The sequence below is a fragment of the Maniola jurtina genome, chromosome 13 (genome assembly GCF_905333055.1).
Source record: "Maniola jurtina chromosome 13, ilManJurt1.1, whole genome shotgun sequence".
In the NCBI taxonomy this organism is placed as follows: Eukaryota; Metazoa; Arthropoda; class Insecta; order Lepidoptera; family Nymphalidae; genus Maniola; species Maniola jurtina.
The window spans coordinates 2,348,217-2,371,511 of NC_060041.1; the positions used below are offsets into that span (position 1 = coordinate 2,348,217).

General features: G+C 36.4%; 3 protein-coding genes across 4 annotated transcripts; 2 read left to right on the forward strand and 1 right to left on the reverse strand.

Annotated features, from left to right (window-relative positions):
* Positions 1 to 410: 410 nt before the first annotated feature.
* LOC123871109 (protein suppressor of white apricot-like) lies at positions 411 to 21,417 on the forward strand. 2 transcript variants are annotated; one of them, XM_045914706.1, is made up of 17 exons: positions 411 to 510; positions 4,709 to 4,949; positions 6,194 to 6,363; positions 9,986 to 10,143; positions 10,856 to 11,072; positions 11,270 to 11,334; positions 11,583 to 11,796; positions 12,521 to 12,709; positions 13,518 to 13,784; positions 14,504 to 14,799; positions 15,242 to 15,396; positions 16,265 to 16,473; positions 17,186 to 17,316; positions 18,140 to 18,230; positions 18,354 to 18,405; positions 18,638 to 18,670; positions 19,875 to 21,417. In XM_045914706.1, the coding sequence occupies exons 2-17, from the start codon at positions 4,756 to 4,758 to the stop codon at positions 20,194 to 20,196; spliced, it is 2,763 nt and encodes a 920-aa protein (XP_045770662.1). In that variant the 5' UTR covers positions 411 to 510; positions 4,709 to 4,755; the 3' UTR covers positions 20,197 to 21,417. The 2 variants fall into 2 exon arrangements, with proteins under 2 accessions (XP_045770662.1, XP_045770663.1); XM_045914707.1 differs by lacking the exon at positions 411 to 510 and having other exon boundaries at positions 4,807 to 5,152.
* LOC123871112 lies at positions 517 to 2,308 on the forward strand. The gene is made up of 2 exons (XM_045914710.1): positions 517 to 813; positions 1,146 to 2,308. Exons 1-2 carry the CDS (start codon positions 630 to 632, stop codon positions 2,306 to 2,308), a joined length of 1,347 nt encoding a protein of 448 aa, XP_045770666.1. The 5' UTR covers positions 517 to 629.
* Positions 2,348 to 4,685, reverse strand: LOC123871111. Its single transcript, XM_045914709.1, has 4 exons — positions 4,459 to 4,685; positions 4,134 to 4,295; positions 3,897 to 3,994; positions 2,348 to 3,501 (listed from the first exon to the last, which is right to left on the reverse strand). Exons 1-4 carry the CDS (start codon positions 4,548 to 4,550, stop codon positions 2,348 to 2,350), a joined length of 1,506 nt encoding a protein of 501 aa, XP_045770665.1. The 5' UTR covers positions 4,551 to 4,685.
* Positions 21,418 to 23,295: the final 1,878 nt, after the last annotated feature.

The window sequence follows — 23,295 nt, forward strand, 5'->3', positions numbered from 1 at the left end:
CCATACACCGCAATACAAACAGGTAATTCGTGACTCTTGATTTATCCGGCTTATAGTTCCAGTTGCCAGTTGCCATTGTCTACTTTTTTTATTGCAATAAAATGGCATTCCTTTCAATAGCCTGACTGTTTTGCGTGAATTGTTATTTTTTACCCTCAATAATTTTAATATTCAAGGAAATTATTTTATTTTATTGATTTTAGTATTTTTTATAATAACATTTTAAGAATAATACAGTCATGATTACATATGCCTTTTGGTAAATGGAACGCATTGCGCAGCTTTGCATGCGTGCATCAGAATCACTGACCACAGATTAATAGAGGAAACTTGTCACAGATTATCATAGTGGCTTCATATCATAAATGACTATTGGATTATTCGTCTGGTGACTGGTCTATGAAAAATGTCACATTGAAATTGAAAAATATGGCTGACTGATGGCGTTTTAAGTGCTTGTGCTTGTGTGTGTCCGGCTTTTTTACAAAAAAATGCGTGTTTTTGCGAATGGGGATGCTGACTGCCATTTTATCACGCCAGATGGCGCATCGTCGCCATGGCCATTGAAAACTGTCATATTCATACGTTTAATAACCTTTCACAAAGTAATTTTTTAATTTTCTCAAAATATGCCTCTTTGTGCTGTGCCAGGATGTACTAACTCCGGTGTCCATTTATTTCCGAAAGATCCAAAGTTAAAAAAACAGTGGGAGAAGGTTATACGTCGCAAAAATTTTGTGGCGACTTTGCATAGCAGGTTATGTCGGAATCATTTCCAAGAGTCTGATTATGTAGGAGAGTCAGCTTACACAGGTGAGTTAAAAAGTATCTAATTTCAGTCATTAGTGTAACAGAATCGCAGTTATCATTTGTACCAGTGTGTTCATGGAACTATAAATATTTTACTGTGTTTGAAAGCTGATTTCCAACACACATAATTTGGTTTGAATATTTCCCTAGTTTCTTTTAAAGAATAAACAAACCATGCATCACTAATGTATCACTATGTATCCTGTCACCCTTTATCCACCTATAGTTTTAGGCCTGGTCTAAAAAGCTCTTATTTTTTATCTTACTAGTTATGTTACAATACTAGTTTAGACAAATAATATTGCTGACTTGTTCAATTTATTTTTATTTTTCAGGATATCCTCAAATATGCAGGTATTTAAAAAAGGGGACCATACCAAGCATATTTCCTTGGTCCACCCATGTGTCAACAACGCCTACATCAAGAGCCCGTCGATATTTGGCAAGAAGCAGACGCCAAATTGACTTCGGTCAACCAACTGTGGATGAAAGTATTCCAGAACCCTCTACGAGTACTGAAATAGAAATATCTACAATAATAGAGTCCTCAACAGAAGACATTACTCCAAAAGCAATATCTGTTAGCACTCAGTGTGGTAGTACTTTAGGAATATTATCACTAGAAGCTATGAGAGGCAATAATAAAACTATTCATTTTTATACCGGTCTTGAAAACTATGACAAATTCATGCTGCTCTTAGACACATTAACTCCTATGTGCTATAATTTAAACTATTTGAGAAGTACAGTTATGAATGTTTGTGTTCGTGACCAAATGTTAATAACAATGATGAAACTTAGAAGGTATTTACCAGATTTTGAGTTGGCATTTTTGTTTGGTATTTCAGAAACTAATGTTGCAAACATTTTTATAACATGGATCAATTTTATGTATGAAATATGGAATTTAATTGATATTTGGCCCACTAAAGAATTAGTTGAATACTTTATGCCGGAGGCATTTAAAAGAGGTTTTCCGAGTACAAGAATTATTGTGGACACAACGGAAATACCCATTACAAAGCCTGGTAATCCTATAGCACAGCAAGTGACATTCAGCAATTATAAACACAAAAATACTGTGAAGGCTATGATTGGGGCAACACCTGGTGGTCTAATATCATATATCTCAGAATGTTATGGTGGTTCTGTCAGTGATAGACAGATCATAGAAAGATCTGAGCTGGTTAATCGTTGTGACAGTGGCGACTCTATTATGGCTGATAGAGGTTTCAATGTGCAGGATATATTTGCTACAAAAGACGTTACTATTAATATTCCAACATATTTGAAAGGAAAGACACAAATACCTGGTATTAGAATAGTCCAGGATCGAAAACTAGCAAGCAAACGAGTGCACATAGAACGTATTATTGGGCTAGCCAAAACTTACAAGATTTTAAAAAGTGAATTAAGCCCATACCACGTAGCCTTATCATCAAGAATTTTATTCATTTGTGCTTTTGTATGTAATTTTAGAGAAAATATTATGAAATAAAAGCTGTTTAATCTTATATAAATTTTTTATTAGACATTATTATTCTTTATATAGGAGTTTTTTAATCACAGCAGCTTTAAAGAAGTTGTGATAAAAATAATCAAGTTTTTCTAACATGTACTTAATGAATTCTTCATCATAATCAATGAATATGACTTCTAAACTTTTGAAGGTATAAACCAATAAGTTGCAAAATTTCCTTTTTGTGACATACAATTGCCCTTGTATTTGATAGTAATATATGTTGTTCTTTTTCAAAGAGAGTTTCCCATTTTCATATTGTAGATATGGCACATTTAGTGGACAAACTTCTTTGTTCCGCGAACTATATGGACATTTTACTTCTATTATTGTTTCTGATCCCAGTAAGCCATCAGGGGATGCTCCTAGGTAAGGACGTTCCTTACTCAAAAATAACCCACATTCTGTAATTTCAAGATTAAAAGTGTCCATATATTTTTTCATTGCAATTTTTTCATTTATATTACCATGTGCCATTGCTTTGGTTTTTATTGTAGTTTTATGTAAGATTTGACTGGAATATTTCAATAAACTTTCAGTTTTTAAATGGCACACAGTATGAAAAATGCTGGCTGTTATATGGGTTTTTCTGTAACTATGCCATTTTGGGTTATTGCTTTGTCCTCGAGTCTCCCTTTCTATTTCCAGAATCTTTTGTTCTGATACATTTTGCAATACCATAGATTCTAAAAAACAATCTATAGCACTTTTTTCCAAGTACTCATGGTCCAAACATATGCTTCGTTGGCTGGCTACAGGATATATCTGTTTTATAGGCATTGATGACTGTGGATAATTTAGAATCATGGACTGGAATCTGCATTGAAATGCCTTCTTGTCAAAATCAGGGTTTTGCTTCAAGTATGGCGAGAAGACAGTATTATTTATATCCCTTTTTGATGGGAATCTGGAAGCTCGTAATGGAGTAGCATAATATTTCCTTGATGGCTTATGGAATGTCTGTAGTTGTGACGTAGAAACTTCATGAAGTATTATTATTTTTTGCTGGACAATGTTTTCTGCTGCAAGAAGCACCACAGCAATGTGTTTACAGTGGGCTTCATTGCCTTCACCTGCTGCACATTCACAGTTTGCCTCTTCAGGCATTCCATCGTTATTTAATTTGATGTTAATCTCGTATTGAAGTTGTTTCATGGATGCCTTGCAATAACCTGGAAGTATAGGTATAATAAATTTTAATTATCAAATTAAGGCAAGTACACAAACAAAATCTAAAACCACACTGTCATACCACAATCAATAGTAGTTGCATATTATTTCAGTCATCGCCTTTTATTTTCTTATATCCTACTAATATTAAAAATGCAAAAGTATGTTTGTTTGTTGGTTTATTCATTTGTCCTTCAATCACGCCACAACAGAGCAATGGAATGTGATTTTTTGTATGGGTATAGTTAAGAACCTGAAGAGTGGCTACTTTTTATCCTGGAATATTGTGTGAGGAGTTTCAGTAGTACTTAATCAAAAAACTTATTCCACACAATTTCCAAGGCATCAGCTAGTTAAAATTAAATAGCTAGTCTAGTATAAGTGGAAATAAGCCTACCTTTTAGGTAAGTATCTTGGCCAGATGTTGCTGATCGTAAAACAAGAAGGTATCTCGATTCATACAATTTAACAGCATCGCAGATATTTTTATTGAATCTGAAATAAATACCAATGCATGAGGACTGAATGAGGCTTAGGGTATTACATGATAAATAAAGGAACAGTATTATTATATTAAATGTCTTTTGAAAGAATTATATTATATTATTTGTTATTATAAGCACTAGGTACCTACCTATCAAAGTAACTTTGAATATGATGTTTGGTAATCTTCGGCAATATGGTGGAGCTATTAACGTCTTTGTAAAGTTCTACAGCAGGTACGTCAATTGCTTGGCTTTGAGAAGCTTGCAGGGTTTGGTGACCAAAATTAAAATTTCGATCGTAGGCTTCTAACCTAAAAATTAAAAACATATATTATGTACTAAAGTAACGATCTCAGGACTATACTTAATTTTTTAACATGAATTATTTAAGAATAAAAACATTCAAATCCAAAAAAAAGGTGCTAATTATATAAAAGACCACTAAAAAAAATTAATAATATATATTAGGACTACCTTTCTACAAGTTCCGATTTCTTTCCAGTTATCCTCCCTCCTCGTTTTTTTAATTCGTCTTTCAATTCTTTGAGCTTCCAGGTAGAATACATATCAAGTATTGCGTTGATCGATAGGTTTTAACCACAAAAAACAGCAAAAAATCGATTTGCAAACTGATGTAAACAAAGCAATTACAAAATGACAGCGGCCATCGCGCTTCTAGCGCCCTCTGCGCTCAGCTTTGCGTCAGCATCTTCAATGAAGATGCTGAAATAAATAAATTCATTTGCTGTAGTGCGTGCATATTTTAATAAAATGTCTTTAAAATGGACTGGAAATCAAAGTGAAACTGGAATATTACGAAAGAGTGATTGTAAAGAGAAGAAAGAAGAACTATTCGTGTTCGGCTATTCGTGCAAACTTTTCAGGGACGATGTTAAAGCCCTGCAGATTGACCAAGGCAAACACCTCATTCCGTGGATGGGGGATGAAACGTTGAAAATCGACAGGTTCGATCCGTTTTTTACTATAAGACTGCTAACTGTGGCGCTAAAAAAGTTTTAAAATATAGTAAATAATGAGAAAATGTTAATTTTTTGGAAGATGCTACTAAGTATTTCGCAGAGCTGAGTGTCGGCGCTAACGCGAGGGGCTGAGCACGGTGGGCGCGCGGCCTCCGCCTCGCGTTTTGTTATGGTGACTGCCTGCGGTGGTATGTATTACGCTAAGGTACTATTGCGTACGTACGATAGATTTGTGTGACTTTGAAATTCATCTCTCCAAACGGACGAATGTAACACGCATACAATATGTTGATAGGGAAACAGTTTACTGTGTGAATTCTTTATAAATAACGATACTATTTTTTTGCTCAGCCTCACCAATGTGACATGTGAAATTTCTGAAAATTCCTTCATACTTTGAGTCTACAATAAACACACAAAATCTCAGTGTTCTAGAACCAGCAATTTACCCTGTAAGTTGACATGTGAGTCAGTCAGTTTTTCCACTTATATGGTACTAGCTGACCCACCCCAGATTTGCTCGAGCAGAATTTTTGAAAATTAGTGAGCAACTGGAATTGCAAAAAAAAATTTGAAAATATGTGCTTCTTTACTTTTAACCAAAAGCCCAATTACCAGTATTCATGCATAAAACTTGAAAATTGACAGACTATTAGAAACTTTCATCCCCTATTTCACCCCTTAGATTTTAAATTCCCAAAAATTTTCATATACAGAGTGCCTACATCGTAAATGGAACCTGCTGTCAAAATTTCGAGTTTCTAGCCTCAGCGGTTTAGGCTGTACTTTGTTAGATCAGTCAGTTAGGATGTCTTTTTATTATAATATTATATAGATGTAACCTCCTGCAAAAGAGTATGTCTCTTAATGTTTTTCTAAACCTAAATATAACAAGTTAGATCACACATTGAAATAAATAAGTTATTTATAAAGAGTTAACACAGTACTTACAATCATATTATTATCATAATTGACTTAAACATTAATTTGCGGTCTGCAAAGTCATTAAAGAACCTTTTGTTAAATAAATTACAGAATAGGTCACTTTTATACCCAAATACCCAACTTCCACATAATATGACTCTACTGTTAGAAAGTTAGGAATAGGGTGCCTACACATTTATTAAGTAGTTATTACACATGCTATATTAAAAATTGTCGGCCTAAACATTTAAGAATTTGTACAAAATATTTAGGCTGAGAGGTAATGTTTTTGTTTATTTTGTTAGGTACGATGCAAGGGGCGCCCTGCATGATCTCTCAGCCCTGGAGGCCCCGCCCGGGGGCTTTGACTGGAGGGTGGAGCTCACCAGGACAGAGCTGGATGTGGAGCAGCTCTGTGACGAGGAAAGGTACCGGGCCCTTCACACCGATGAGGATGAAGAAGAGATGTACAAAGGTAAAACACAAAATATTGATATCATATCAGATATAGACACATACATCATGATCAACCCATCGCCAGCCCACTACTAAACATGGATCCCATCTCAGAATATGACAGGCGAAGACCATATTTATAAGGATATTTATTTATTGTCTATATGGATTTTTTTGTGTCTTTAAATAAATAAATTGAAAAAAAAAAATCCACCACTGGAATAAGGTTAAAGCCATAGTCCATCATCATCGTCAACCAATAATTAACCCCCGACCCAAAAAGAGGGGTGTTATAAGTTTGACGTGTGTATCTGTGTATCTGTGTATCTGTGTATCTGTGTATCTGTGTATCTGTGTATCTGTGTATCTGTGTATCTGTGTATCTGTGTATCTGTCTGTGGCCTCGTAGCGCCTAAACGAATGGACCGATTTTAATTTAGTTTTTTTTGTTTGAAAGGTGGCTTGATCGAGAGTGTTCTTAGCTATAATCCAAAAAAATTGGTTCAGCCGTTTGGAAGTTATCAGCTCTTTTCTGGTTTTCTTATTACTTTTATCCCAGGACCACCAGAGTTACGTATTTTCTGACACAGGAAATATGTACGATTGAGTAGTGTTAGTAAGTACTAAGAAAGCATGCCTAGCCTACGTGCTAGCTTGCTTGGACGGCCAATTTTCAGGTATCTGATAATCAAGGTACATAAAACCATTACTTACCTCGTAAATTCTCCAAACTGATTTTTACGTATATTTTAGGCAATATCCTTAAAAATATGTCGCCAATACTCCCAGACACTTCCCGCGTCGGCCGTATTGCTTTGCAGACGCTTTAAAGCTCCCAAAATAAGTAAATACTTAACTGCACGTAAATTCTGATGCTTCATTTTTATATATGTCCACCAGACAACTATTTTAAAACCTTTTACAAGAAGACAGACCGATCCAGAGGGCCAATCATCCCCTAAATTCAATTTTAATGCCTCTGTGGGTTTGAGCGCGAGGGCATCATTATCTACGCGCATGAGATTGAGTAAGGATCAATTCACACGTACCACAACCACACCACAGCCACAACCACACCACAACGACGCCATGTGGTCGGGCGTATATTTTGTATTGAAAATTAATATTACAATTCACACGTACCACATTTTGCCGTTGTTATCGACCACCTGTGTAATACGACCACATCGCAACCACATCGCGACGGCAACGCTACCACCGGCGGCGGCACCGCGGCCACATCGCCACGACATGACGTCATCAACAGCGCGCGCCTAGCTTCTTCGTCGTCTTCTTCTTATTAATAAAAGCCATAACAAGGATAGCAACAACAATCTTTCCTCCATGACTACGTTCAGTCAAGCCGTGTTTTCTCTACGAAAGCCGGAGTATAACTGTACATGACCACGCGGTTACCACATTGCAACGACAGCGACAACGCGCAGCCACATCACATTTTGTCGGTACCACAACGCAACTGCAAAATGCCGCTGCGACACTATTCACACGTAACCACAGCTTGACCACATTTTGTCGCTGCGACGTGGTGTGGTTGTGGTACATGTGAATACACACTAAGACATGTATTAGGATATATTGACTTCTCTCTCACTCTCTTATAGTTTACTTATGTCAATTAATTATTAATATTAAAAAAAAAACAGCTAAAAATTAAAAAAATTGGAGAATTCACGTGAGGTAAGTAATGTTTTTATGTACCTTAATTACCTGATACCTGAAAATTGGCCGTCTAAGCAAGCTAGCAGGTCTGTAGGCATGCGTTCTTAGTACATACTAACACTACTCAATCGTCCACATTTCGTTCGTCAGAAAATACGTGACGGCTGGTGGCCCTGGGATCTTTCACTATTGTAACAGAGGTTCATAATATTATGTCAATTGGCAAATGTCAAGCTGTCAAGATGGACGTTGCTTAGATACATAATTATTTATTTGAAAATAATGTTTTGGAAAACTCCGATACTTTTGGATCGTAGGCGCGGAGTTTCTAATTTATAAAATATTATAATCACAGTTAAACGAGAAATCATCAATTCAATTATAATATCCAACAGTCAACTAAAGGCCACGAACAATCGACCCAAACCCAAACCATAGTCAAACTATTTTTAGGGTTCAGTAGGTATCTGTAGAAAAAAAAAAAGATGTAGCCTCGACTGTTTTAGTCGCGTAGGTGTGCATGGCACCATTAAATATCGTAGGAGGCGATGACCCTCCGCGCAGCTGAGGTTCCCGCATCGTAGTCGCTTTGTCACGCAGGTTTGGATGATGCATTAGGCGCACCTTCTTTATATTTTATCTGCTTGAACTCAGCTTATTTATTTTGACAAAATACGTTAAAAATTCATCATCATTAGGATCAACCCATCGCCGGCTCACTACTGAGCACAAGTCTCCTCTCAGAATGAGAAGCTACCACACTGGCCAAGCACGTATTGGCACACCTCACGCACCTTTGAGGGAGCATTATGGCCAACTTTTAAGCATGCAGGTTTCCTGACGGTGTTTTCCTTCACCACTTCGTTGTCTGTCTGTGTGTCATCTTTCAAGAGAATCAAAACTTATAAATTGGGTACTTCCCGTTTACGTAGAATCATGAAAAGCAGGTAGCAATATCTTATAGGCCAAGCACTCTACTCCTGTGGCCCAAGTAAACAGAAAAATCCGACAACTGAATTGTCATTACATAAAAAAAAACTTGTACGGAACTCTTCATGTGTGAGGCAGACTCGCACTTGACCGGTTTTTGAAAGTTATGTCAAATAAAAATTTTACATGCAATAACAAACAAAATGAAATACAAGCCACTTTATTCCTTATTTCATCGGGTGAAAGTCGATTTCAATTTAATCGTAGGTATATCTTGAAAAGCTATTATACGACTACGTAAAATGGGTACATTTTTAAAGCAACGACATGTTAGAAACAGATATTTCGTTTTGGTCATGTTAAACTATGTGAGTCATTCAGATAATTCTTGATTTAGTGATGTTCGGTCAAAAATATTTCATGGAACGTATAATTAACATAACATTGATGTTACTTTTGAAGAGATATTAGCTGCCTTATTGGATTTATATTATTATAGAAATTGGGTTTTAGAATGGCACAAATAAACGGTAATTTATGAATAAAAGTTTAAAAAGCGTGAAATAAAAATTAAATTAAAAATTTAAAAAACCCCCGACACATAAACCTCTAAAAAGTAAAAAAATAATAGGTAAGTATGTATGGGCCCTTTAAGAATAGTATAAATAGTAAAGTTTTTATCCAAGCGTTCGTTGCGTCGGGGGACCGCTAAAGTTAACAAAAACTATTCTTCCTACAACATGACTTTCATAGTTTATGATAGGTAGCGGTCCCCCGACGCAACGAACGCTTGGATAAAAACTTTACTATTTATACTATTCTTAAAGGGCCCATACATACTTACCTATTATTTTTTTACTTTTTAGAGGTTTATGTGTCGGGGGTTTTTTAAATTTTTAATTTAATTTTTATTTTAAACTGTGTTCCTGCCAAGATATGAATTAGTAGATCTGACATGTTTAATTGGGCATGACAATTCATACTATTTTGTGTAAATGTCATAATGGTACAAAAAACTTTATCTTCAACAGAGGAAGAACTGAAGCGTCTCCATGCAGCTGGCTACGGCCAGGTTGGATTCAACTATGATGCTCCTGCCGAGTCCACTCCAGAAATTCCATTAGAAATTGAAGAAGCCTTTGAACCTAGTCAAGCTCTCAAAGACCTCTTGCCTACTAACACTGTTTTTGTAAGTGCATTTTTGAGGGAAGTGTTTTGATTCATTGTGTCGAATTCTGCTGCACACAATCATGATCAACCCATCGCCGGCTTACTACTGAGAACGAGCCTCCTCTTAAAATTAGAAGGGTTTGGCCATAGTCTACACTACACTGCTAGTGATAAGGTCGCCCTTTGTTTGTAGATCTATCTTGTATTATATTCTTCATCATAGTTTTAAGCAATAAAGTATTTTCAATTTAAAAAAAAAATACCCCACTTTGTAAAGTTATCTTACTTTGAAAATTGAAAATGCCAAGTTCATGAACACATTTTATTTTAGTGTTTGTGATGCAACCACAAAATCACGGTTTTCGAATTTTTCCTTTATTTGTGGTATAAGACCTGCCAAACATAAAGTCAACAGGAAGTACCCTATAGTTTTTCTTGACAGACACGACAGACAGACAACAAAGTGATCCTATAAGAGCTCCGTTTTCCTTTTGAGATACAGAACCCTAAATATTGACAGGTACTTGAGACTAAACCCTGGACCCCTAAGAAAAAAAATATTCTAGAACCGCTGAATGCAAGCGGGCTGCATAGTTGTTCAGCAGTTGAGACAGAGTTTTTTTTTTAAGTTTTTTTAGTTTAGTTAGTAAGTTTAGTTGTGCAGTCCGTCTCTGTACCTATCTATACAGACTCTAGTGACAGGATATTTATTTCATCACCTATGTTCCCAGGCTGACACCCAAAAGCAGAATGCAATAATAGAGAAAACTGCCAACTTCATCGCCCACCAAGGCACTCAGATGGAGATCCTCATCAAGGCCAAACAACGGGACAACCCACAGTTCAAGTTCCTCAATAAAGACAGTCCCTTACATGCATACTATAATGCGCTAACTGCGCTGGTGAAGGCTGGGAAGTGGCCAGAGAAAACTGTTGAACTTATAGAAGGTACGCTTTTTAATATAATTTCTATCCACAGATCGAAGTTAGAATAGGCCTGACTCTCTCTGTTATGTAATCCCATACAAATGACAAAGACAAAAAACTCAGCGACGTTAACCATTTTTTGTTACCAGCAACCAATGATGATTATGAAGGTTTTTTGTGCAGTGATTTTTTTTTAATAAAGGTTTTTTTGTCTACAGAAAAACAGCATGACTTGAATGAAGAATATCTGCATCCAAGTTTAGCAGCCACAGTCATTGAATCTGTAAGTATTACAGTTACTATATTTTATACTTCTATAAAACATATTATGTAGATTCAAATTCAAATTCAAATTCAAAATATTTTTATTCAATTGAACATAAAATGAATGAGTCCATTTTTAGGGTTCCATTCCGGAAGGGTGTCAACGTGACCCTATACCTAAGCCTTCACTGTCTGTCCGTCCATTTGTCTGTGTGTCAGCAGGCTAAATCTTCCAAACAACTGAAAAATCACTTATTAAAATTCCAGGCTCCCTCGATCCCAAGCATCCACTACAAGCCATCAGCAGACTGTGACTACACACTACTGATATCCAGAATGCGAGGCGAAGCCACCCTGGACGAGGCCTATATCACCGAGCTGGCTCCAGGGGAAGTGGCCCCTCCCGGAACTGAGCCCCTACCTCCTCGCGCCAACGCCGAGATCTCCAGGGCTCCTGTTATGTACAATAACAATGACCACGGTATGTAGACTACTGATATCCAAGTTGTGGGATGAAGTCACCCTGAATAAAGTCTTTAACCTGCGACTGACCCATCACCTCTCCATTCTAATGTAAAGATCACCAAAGGCTCCTATTATGTCAATAAGAATGCCCAAGGTTTGCACACCTCTCTATCATTGTCTCTCCATCTCATTTCCCTCTCTCTAATTTCTTCTCCCTCTCTCTTCTCCACCACCACACCCCCTCCCCTCACCTCTGGTCTCCCCCTCCTACATCGTGTACCTCCTTGATGAAGGTGTGATGTTTTTCCATTAAACACTTGATTATTTTTAGGTTTATATTGTAATACTAGCTGATGCCCGCGACTTCGTCCGCGTGGATTTAGGTTTTTCGAAATCCCGTGGGAACTCTGGTTTTCCGGGATAAAAAGTAGCCTATGTGCTAATCCAGGATATTATCTACCTCCATTCCGAATTTCAGCCAAATCCGTCCAGTAGTTTTTGCGTGAAGGAGTAACAAACATACACACACACACACACATACAAACTTTCGCCTTTATAATATTAGTGTGATTTAAAAAACATCCCCAATAAATAAAACAAGATCAGGTAGGATAAGATTTTCCTGTACTAATTTTGTGGTGTACAAAAAAAGTATATTCATTCATAAAAATATATGTAACCTGGTCCAGCAGTATATGCCTTATCAGCATGATTACTAAAATGGGCCCTTTCTCTTCCAGCCATTCAGCCAGTAGTGCAACAGCAATACACGGCACTGTACCAACAGTACATGTCGCAAATGCCAACACCAGTCATCACACCAGCCAGCACGCCTCCCCCGCAGATTGACAAGAAACCCACGGCCACCAAGTCCACCGGCCTCAGCCTCATGAAGAACTATAATACTGACAGCGACAGTGACGTATCAGGTAATTCATAGAAATTAATTAGGTTTATGAAAGAAAAAACTGTTTTACAAAAGCGAACCATCAACCAATGCACCCAATCTCTGCTATCCATCATTAATAAAAATAAATATATAACCAACTGTCACATGTCTGTTGTTTTATTGTCATTGTTTTTAGTTTATTCAGATACAAGTTAGCCTTTGACTGCAATTTCAGCTGATGGTAAGTGATGATGCAGTCTAAGATGGAAGCAGGCTAACCTGGAAGGGGTATGGCAGTTTTTCTTAAACCCATATCCATTTGGTTTCTATACGCTTGACGGCACGGCTTTGCCGGTAGGGTGGTAACTAGCCACAGCCGAAGCCTCCCACCAGACAAATTACACGTAAACGTACAACAAACAAACAGAGTTACGTAATATCAACTTGTTTGTCAGTCATCAATCTATTTGATTTTCCATTATAAAAATAGCCTATGTCGTTCTCCAGGATTCAAGCAAACTTTTTTTTTTTCTCGTCTGGCTTTACAAAGATTAGCCAATGTCAAGTTTGTAGTTATTTACAAGTTAGGGAAACTATATGTATAAGTATGGACTCCGTCTGTGCCGGCGCCCGCCGACATACACGCGGCGCCCCTTTTGAGCGCTACCCAGTCAGTTCCACCACCAGCAGAACACAAAAACCGGCCACTTCTATCAAAAAAACCCTCCAAAAAGTCACTACACGTGCGCCAGCAAACACCACCACGGACGAAGTCCCCAAGCTTTGAAAAAGGTAACGGATAGACACTTCTGCATTTTATAATATTACTATGGATTTTTCATCAACAGATTTTGACGACAGTTCATCGTCAGACAGCAAGGACAACATAATGATAGCACCACCGGAAGACGTCAAAACAGTCATCGACAAAATGGCGGCCTATGTTGCACGGAATGGAGACGAGTTCGAAGAGATAGTTCGATCTAAAAACGATCCACGCTTTACGTTCTTGGAGCCTGATAACTTATATCACCCTTTTTATAAAAGGCTGATGCAAGAGAAAAGGGGGGTGGATGTTAATGGGAAGGGCAAGGAGACGCCTAAACAGGATAAAAGTAAGTTAGTTTTTCTGTTAACGTTTACTAGCCGATACCCGCAACTTCGCCAGAGTATAATCTATCTTCAATCCCAATTTCAGCCAAATCCGTCCAGTAGTTTTTGCGTGAATGAGCAACAAAAACACACAAACTTTCGCCTTTAATAAGTGTAACTAGATGATGCCCATGACCACGTGGATTTAAGTTTTTAAAAATCCCATGGGATGGATTTTCAAAATGAGTTAGTATACAGGGTGTTTGGTAATTAGTATATAAAGACGACACGTACCCATGCTACTTTGATCTGATAAATACAATGCTGAAGTAAAATGACGAAATAAAATTATAAAAATTTCCATACAAAATTTTAATTTTTTTTATGTCCTAGTTTTCATGGCCCCAAAGTGCCCTAACTCACAAATCGTTGGCTTTAGCCTATCTAAAGATGGCCAACGATCTCAGTGAGTTAGGGCACGTTAGGGTCATGAAAACTATGACAATTTTTTTTCGTCATTATACTTCAGCATTGTATTTATCAGATCAAATTAGCATGGGTACGTGTCGTCTTTATATACTAATTACCAAACACCTTGTATATCCATCCCTGGGATGCAAGCTACCTCTGTACTAAATTTTATCAAAATCAGTTGAACAGATACACTATGACAACATATAACATACTTATTATTAAATATGGATTACCATACACTTTATAATATTATAATCGTTTTTTACAGCCCCCACAGTATCATTCTCCATAAAGAAACTCAAAGAACCAGATCCGATCCTACCCAAACCAGCACTACCCTACGAATCAAGTTCTGAAGATGAAGAAGCAAAGCAATCAGAAACCAACGAGGAAGCTAAGGAACAGCTGAAGACCAACATACCACAGATAGCAGCAACTAATAACATACCACCTGTGTTGGTGTACAAGATGGAGGCGGGACAGATAAACAATCTGCCAGTTGTCAAAACCATAGAGCAGAGAGTGAGTAGTAAGACCGCTCGGGCCATCACTATACCGGAACAGGTAATTTCATTTTAATTTTTAGTGAGAAACTACTAACTAGCCTCTGCCGAAAAAAAAAACCGAATATTTTGGGCTATTACTTATACCTATACTAGCTTTTCACAGCCCATCCCTTTAACCGATGACATTTTAAAGAAAGGCTACTTTTCCTAGAAAATCAAAGAGTTCCCACTGTATTAAAAAAAAAACATATGTAAATCCAATAGATCAATGTTGCAGGCATCAGCTACTTTTCAAGTTAATGTAAACTATGCTTAAAATCTGTCATTTATTATGAACAGAAAACCATTGTACGATAGATATTTTTTTTTTCACTAAATTCCTTAAATCGAAATAGACTCGATAATAATAATCGTATGAAGAAATTAATCACTAAAACTATACTGTCAATTGATTTAAACAAGTTAAAGGTATTTAAATTAACCATAATAATGTCTCATAGGTAAAAGAACCAATAAAAGAACAGACAAAAACAGAAGAAAGCACAGAAAGAGTAGAAGAAAAACAGAACAGAACAGAAAAATCACCAGAGAAAAGAGAAGAGAAGATCAGAGATAGGGAAAAGAAGAGTCCCAGTAAAAGGAAACATCATGAGAGGTAGATATTTTTATTATTATGCTATTTTTAAAGTCTAAATATTCACTTGTAATTGTATAATTTAATTTAAAAAAAATAGTATAGTTCGTACAAAATAAGAACACACTCGCTGTTTTAACAATGTCAACTGTCATGTCAAAAGTATGGTTCCTCTTTAAAATAACTCAAAATTTAAAAAACCCCTGACACAAAAACCTCTATAAGAAAACTACAAAAAAGCTGATAACTTTCAAACGGCTGAACCGGTTTTCTTCAATTATAGCTAAGAACACTCTCGATCAAGCCACCTTTAAAAAAAAACTAAATTAAAATTGGTTCATTCGTTTAGGAGCTACGATGCCACAGACAGATACATAGATACACAGATACGTCAAACTTATAACACCCCTCTTTTTGGGTTGGGGGTTAATAAGGGCTAAAGTCGTAATTTTGACATGACAGTTGACACGTAAAGTTAAAATGGCGAGTGAGATCTCATTTTGTACGCATTATACCTAGTTTTTTGTTCGCGGTTTAATAGAGTGAAATTATAGTATAAAAGTCCCCCCTTGGCTTTCTGGAGATAAATAATTTATTGATACTTATACATACATGGGTTACATAGCAAGATTGAGATTCCTACCTTCTGCACTAGGAAATACCTGTATTGCAGAAGGTTTTCTTAATTAATTTCTAATATTCAAACTAGGCTAAAATTATAGATGACTGTGTATGTGTGTCTGTGTGTGTGTGTGTGCACTTGTGTTTGTTTGTGTGTGCGTGTGTGTGTGCGTGTGTGTGTGTGTGTGTGGTGTGTATGCGCGCGCGCTATTTCTTGACTTTTATCAAATTAGTTGTCATAAAATAAAATTGTTGTCTTTGCCTTTAGGAAAAAGGAGTATCGATCGAAAGAGCACAGAGAAAGGAGATCTGATAGAAGGAGTGCGGATAGAGAAAAGGAAAGGGAGCGGAAAAGAGACCGGGAGAGTGATAAAAAGAGAAGGAAATTTAAAGATGAGTTGGAGAGTGAGATTATATCGTTAGAGGATAATTCTGATGAAATGATTGATTTGACTGGAGACCAATCAGATTCTAAAGGTTAGTAACGCATACACGCGTGCATACATACAGACGCGTGCGCGCATACTCATACACACATTTCAGTGTTTGATTAATAATAAATAATTAGTTGTTAAATTCCAATCATTGTTTATTTCATCCTATTGTATATTTCATCCTGCAAAGGTGCTTGTCTCTAGGTAATAGGATAGAACAGGTTAACTTTATGTGTCAAATGTCATGTCAAAAGTACGATTTTAGTTCTTATTTTAAAGGTGAACCGTACTTTTGACATTACAGTTGAAAATGGCGCGTGAGAAGTCATTTTGTATGGACTACATATATTCAAATTGCTGAGTTTGCAATACAATGATGTTGTGGTGATATTAATTACGCAAACTTAAAACTAAAGCTACGAACAATTAGCAAGTATAGATACAAAATGTTACAGCAAGTGTAAATTAAAAATTTATAACACCCCCGACAAGTGAAGGTTACAGTAACCAGAAAAAAACTGATAACTTTCAAACGGCTGAACCAATTTTCTTGGATTATAGCTAAGAATACTCTCGATCAAGCCACCTTTCAAACAAAAAAAATTAAATCAAAATCGGTTCATTAGTTTAGGAGCGAGGTTACGATGCCACAGACAGATACACAGATACACACGTCAAACTTATTACACCCCTTTTTTGTCCGGGGGTTAAAAATATGTTAACAAAGCCTGTATTTTAGATAGATATGTTTGCAGGCGAGGGTGAGACGGAGGCGGATAAGACGAAACAGCAGGAGAGGAGGCGGCGCGCGGCCGAGTTTCTGAAAAAAGTGGGCGTGGACCCCGCCGCCGCCGCGCTGCCCAACACCTCGCTTGCTAGCGCCATGGTGAGTGATTATACAACAAATGAATCGATAATTTCAAAAACCTGGTACAAGATAGGAGTAGGAGAACTTGCTTCAATAAGACTTGCCCCATTGTTATTTTTAGGGCTCCGTACCTCAAAAGGTAAAACGGAACCCTTATAGGATTGATGTCTGTCTGTCCGTCGTGTCTGTCAAGAAACCTATAGGGTACGTCCCGTTGACCTAGAAACATGAAATTTGGTAGGTAGGTAGGTCTTATAGCACAAGTCCAGGAATAAATCTGAAAACCGCGAATTTGTGGTTACATCATTTAAAAAAAATTGAATGTGTTTTAATTTTCAAAATAAGATAACTATACCAAGTGGGGTATCATATGAAAGGGCTTTACCTGTACATCCTAAAACAGATTTTTATTTATTTTTATGTATAATAGTTTTTGATTTATCGTCCAAAATGTTGGAAAAAATACCCGAATACGGAACCCTCAGTGCGCGACTCTGACTCGCACTTGGCCCGTTTTTTTTTTGTAATGTAACCACAAATTCACGGTTTGCGGATTTTTCCTTTACTTAACAAGAAAAAATTTAAAAGTGTTATTTATTGTACGATGGTACGGAACCCTTCATGTACGAATTCAACTCTTACTTGACCGATTTTTCTTTAATGCGGATGTTTTGAATACAAGTCTGAACTCATTTTCAAGCAAAAAGGCTTAAAAGTATTTAAAAATGGGTCCAAAGTTCGTGATTTCGATCACGATTTAGGTATAATTGCTGTTACACCGTTTTGTTCGACAGCTTCTCAATGTTTATAACCACTTAAACTATTCTTTAATTTCTGTCAGGTTGACACATTAGAATCACTCCGAAAAAAGAAGAATGAACAGGAGGAAAAGAGAAGGCGACATGAGAAGCGAAGACGCAAAGAAAAGAGAGGTGAGACGCTTTAAAAGTTGCTTTGATATTTTGTGGTAGAAGATGTCTATAATTCTTTGTTTTGACGACGAAGCAAAAAAAAACTAAAAGTTTGACTGCAAAAGATATGCTTTTTTTTTTCAGAATATGAAGGTGAATTTGACAAACACAGGAAAAGCAAACGGAGAAAGAACAGGTAATTTTCTGCATTTTTATGTACGGAACCCTTCGCGTGCGAGCCCGACTCGCACTTGATCGGTTTTTTAGAATTCCGTACCTCAAAAGGAAAAACGGAACCCTTAGTCTGTCTGTCTATAACATAATGCGATGGATTTATGTTAGACTGCATGGAATGGATGAATTGAGGATGTGCACAATTCTGTAGACAAAACGATCCGTATGAATAACATAAATTCCTTTTTTTACAGATCATCTGAAGACGAGGATTCAGACTATGAAAGGTCGGTAATTGTTAAATAATTAATTAGCTATATTAATATTGATATTTAAATAATTGTGATAATCCAAAAACTTCCATAATTGTAAAACCTACACATTATAATTATAGAAGTAAAGTTCCTAAGTGGCAGTAGAAACTATTTATTTACTAGCCGATGCCCGCGACTTCGCCCGCGTGGATTTAAGTTTTTAGAAACCCCGTGGGAATTCTTTGATTTTCCGGGATAAAAAGTAAATAAGTAAGTAAGTAAGCCTATGTGCTAATCCAGGATATTATCTATCTCCATTCCAAATTTTAGCCAAATCCGTCCAGTAGTTTTTGCATGAAGGAGTAACAAACATACACACACACTTTCGCCTTTATAATATTAGTGTGGTGCAGAGACTAGTTTATGCCTGCGATTTCGTCCAGTCACATGGACTACACAAATTTCAAATCCCTAGTTTACCCTCTTAGGGGTTGAATTTTCATAAATCCTTAGTGTATGTCTACGTCACAATAGCTATCTACATGCTAAATTTCAGCCCGATCCGTCCAATAGTTTGAGCTGTGCGTTGTCAGTCAGTTAGTCAGCTTTCTTTTTATATATGTATTTAGATATCGCGTCGGTGCCTGTATTGTCGCCACTTGAGATAAACACTTGTAAGACATTGTTAGAAGGTATCATTCAGATTACATTATCAAGGTGGCTCATGTGCGATTTAACTGTAATACCAACTTACGAGGGGGATTAACTTTAATCCCTACTTATAAGGAGGTGTTGGGGGTATTTACAGCTATTTTAAGCCTTTTTTTTTTCTTTTTTTTAAATTTATATAGACTAGCGCTTGGCTGCAATCAGACCTGCTAGCAAGTGATGATGCAGCCTAAGATGGAGCGTGCTTGTCTAGAAGTTACTTACCTATTTCACTCTTGACTTGACGGTACCCATATTATAGATGGAAGGGAAAACTGATGCCGGAAGGGCGTTCCATATCCTTGCGGTTCGGATTAGAAAACAGGAAGCAAATCGCTTCGTACGTGTTCGAAGACTTTCGACTACGTAAAATACGCCTCTAAAAAAGTCTAGTATTTCAATGTGTGTTGGTTTGTTGAACATATCTTCGCTTCTCTCTCCTTTAAGAGACACCCTCATATTATGTCCCAAATCCAATGTCCTAAATCCTGATCCTGTATTTATTGACGGTTTTTTTTTTGTTTCACAGTTCAAAAAGGAAGAAGCGGAAGAAAGACAAGAAACCGTCGAAGAACAAAAAGAAAAGGAGACGAGAAATTGAGTTAGAGGAAGATCCACCGCCACAGATCAACATAGACCTAACCAACACATTGAAAGAGCTCAGAACCATATCTCCCACTAAAGAGCTGGGCTTGCACAATATTGAAGATCCTCCCACTTTTCCACAAAAGGATTCGTCAAGTGAAGAAGAGATGGAGAAAAGGAAAAAGAAAAGGGATAGAGAGTACAGCGAGGGAGAGTGGTCTAGCGATAGTGATCAAGATTCTGTATCTAGTGCGGATAAAGAATAAATTTTAACAAAGAAAAAAGTGAAAAGGTTTCTTTAAAAGGGGAATGTTCTTAGCGTAACAGCTGTTCTGCTACGCAAATTGATTGAAAAAAAATCAATAGGGTATTTTACTGTCTTGAAATATGTCTTAATTTGATCCTAAGGTGATAATAAACTAGTACCAAAAAAGTGCAATGAAAATGCATTTAAATTTTGTGTATAAAATTTCCCCGCGAAAACGCTAGCTGCCATTTTTATAAGGTTCACGAACTGTCATTACGTCACACAGATTGGTTTACAACGGAATTTTCTTAGTGAAATACAATATTATTGTGATGTGACTATGAGAACTCAAAGTAGGAATTCAGGCGACTACATTTCGTGCGTTTCGAGTATTTGTAAAACATAAAAAAATGTTTTTTTTTTTTTTTTAAAGAATATTAGCCATGTTAAATAACTAATATTCCCCTTTCCTCTCCAACTAAGCGTCAGGCTTGTGCTAGGAGTAGGTACGACAATAGTGCAACGGGCGGGGTTTGAACCGTCGACCTTTCGGTTTTCAGTCCACTCCTTTACCGATTGAGCTATTGAGGCTCTAAAATTATAAAATTCATTATATAATCTTATAAAGTGTAATTAAAATTTTTCGATTGTTTATGGACTATGTTTGGAACAAAAAGAGTAGTAGCACTACGATCACACCTGATGGAAAGTGACGATGTGGCCTAAGATGGAACGCGTTTACCTAGGAGATGCCTATTCACTCTTGTTTTAAAGATACCCTCTTGTTTTTAATTGGTGGAAAATGAATGTATGCTATTTTGATTCAATTTTTTAGAAGCTAGATATGCATAAAATAAATTTTAATTATGTACATTGTATAAAAGACATTTCATTTAAAAGCATTTGAATTAATTAATTATAATTAGTAAGATGCTTTTGCAGGTTTGTTTCATTAAAAATAATATGAATTCAGAATTTGTGTTACATTAGTTATGTAGTATGATTTTTTAAATATATACAATAAAATTTTATTATACACGTAGGTACTTATACAAAAAAGAATATTGTCATGGTACAAAATATTTTCTTTTTTTTCATTGTAAGAACTATTCCTCAAAAGTAATACTTAAGTATCAAAATAATATAAATAAGAAAGATTAGTTTTATTTTACTGTAGAACGAAATATCATGCCTTATCACATACAGTTGTAGATAATGTAATAAATATACCTACTTTTAATTTTAGTTTTATTTAAAAACATTATAACATGTTCCCTCTAAAGCTCCGGCTACTCGCTCCGTCTTGCCTGCGCAGTTAAAACTGCACAGGCAAGTCGGAGTGTGTAGAACTGCGCAGTTCAAACTTTAGCAGCTTTTGGAATTACGCGGGATACCGTCTTGCTGTGCACTTAACTGCACAAACTGGCTTGTGCAGGTAAGACGGAGCGTGTAGCCAGAGCTTAACACATCACACTAATATTATAAAGGGGAAAGTTTGCATGTATGTATGTTTGTTACTCCTTCACGCAAAAACTACTGAACGGATTGGGCTGTTTAGAATGGAGATAGATTATACCCTGGATTAGCACATAGGCTACTTTTTATCCCGGAAAATTAAAGAGTTTGCACGGGATTTTTAAAAAACCCACATCCACGCGAGCGAAGTCGCGGGCATCAGCTAGTAGTGAATGTTCTTGTAGATAGTATCCACAAAAGGCAGGTAGGTATAGAAATAGTAAAGAAACATCAATGCACTGTTGTGAAAACCCGTAAATATACCTACTTATTCAAAGCATTACAGTTTAATTTGATGTTAGAATTCCTAAAATTAGTAGCACGCCCAGGAAGTAAGTACATGTCCTAAAAATGTATGAATTTCCTAGAAAATAACATTAGGTATATAATAAAGAACCTATGGCAAATTATTATTATTTGATATGTTTCCTAAATTACCTCTGCTCTGGTACTGATTCTGAGCGCACCTAAATTTAAGAATATTCACCATTTATTCACATATTTTTCTTACCAATGTATTAAGAAAAGGACATTTTCTAGGAAGTGTATAAAATTCCTGGTTTTCATACATTTCCGGTAACATATTATAAACTACTCATGGAACTAGGAATCAGCTTAGCTTATGTGAACTAAGACGTAGGAGTTTTGAATTAAGACTTACCTACGTCTATAAACATCGGATTATCTAAACTAGATAATAACTATTAAGTTGTAAACCAACGCAAGTTAGACTTAATCATAATCTTTATAGCTTTAATGCGGATTTAAACCATGAGTGTAAAATATGTTAAAAGAGACCCGAGTCTACCAACGAGGTACCTAGTACCTACTAAATAAGGTCCTCGGCGGTCAATTTCACCAAATTAGCCAACTACGCCAGAGTATAGGTAGGTGGTTTGTAGTACTACTAGTCCAGTCTGAACACAAGGTGTATGACTGCGCATTAATAAAAATTATAAAATAAAATATATATTTTACTCAATAAAATAAAAATTGATATATAATAAAAACTACCCTATATTTTTTCTAGGCATATCAGTTCTACTACCTCTACACTCAGCGGCGTGCAGGTCATAGAAGCGTAAAAGCGCTGCTTACCCTGATTCAAAAATTTCAATGCTCATTTTCCATCATCACCGCCATTAAAGAGGGAACTACCTAACTCAGCCTACCCTGGCTATAAACCTGTGCACGCCACTGACTACACTGTACTAATAACCAAACATTTAAATCCGTTCAGTAGTTTTAGCGTGATGCGCGTACAGACTACAGACAGACAAAAAAACCAAAAAAAAAATTGTTTTGGGGTCTATATCGGTAATGTTTCCACCGTATAAAATTTCCAAATGTACACAAATCGCCCTAGTTTTATTACAAGTAGGTATAGATAGCTTAATTAATTATACTGTACAACTTCCTAATTCCGGCCTGCTATAGAAAATTTCTTGATAGAAACCCCCAATAACTTGTCAGAAATAGAAATATTTTTAGTGGTTATAGGACGTCCGCCTCCTAATCAGAAATTGGGGGTTCGATCTCGGGCACGCATCTCTAACTTTTCGGAGTTATGTGCGTTTTAAGTACCTAATTAAATATTTTATGA

Excerpts from the sequence above, each read along its gene's own strand:
- LOC123871112 (XM_045914710.1), top strand. The coding sequence starts at position 630 with ATGCCTCTTTGTGCTGTGCCAGGATGTACTAACTCCGGTGTCCATTTA. Across the intron at positions 814-1,145 it reads AGGAGAGTCAGCTTACACAG|GATATCCTCAAATATGCAGG; the intron begins GTGAGTTAAAAA and ends TTTATTTTTCAG.
- LOC123871111 (XM_045914709.1), bottom strand. The coding sequence starts at position 4,550 with ATGTATTCTACCTGGAAGCTCAAAGAATTGAAAGACGAATTAAAAAAA. Across the intron at positions 3,995-4,133 it reads ATTCAAAGTTACTTTGATAG|ATTCAATAAAAATATCTGCG; the intron begins GTAGGTACCTAG and ends TATTTATTTCAG. Across the intron at positions 3,502-3,896 it reads CCAAGATACTTACCTAAAAG|GTTATTGCAAGGCATCCATG; the intron begins GTAGGCTTATTT and ends CTATACTTCCAG.
- LOC123871109 (XM_045914706.1), top strand. The coding sequence starts at position 4,756 with ATGTCTTTAAAATGGACTGGAAATCAAAGTGAAACTGGAATATTACGA. Across the intron at positions 11,073-11,269 it reads AACTGTTGAACTTATAGAAG|AAAAACAGCATGACTTGAAT; the intron begins GTACGCTTTTTA and ends TTTTGTCTACAG. Across the intron at positions 18,671-19,874 it reads GAGGATTCAGACTATGAAAG|TTCAAAAAGGAAGAAGCGGA; the intron begins GTCGGTAATTGT and ends TTTGTTTCACAG.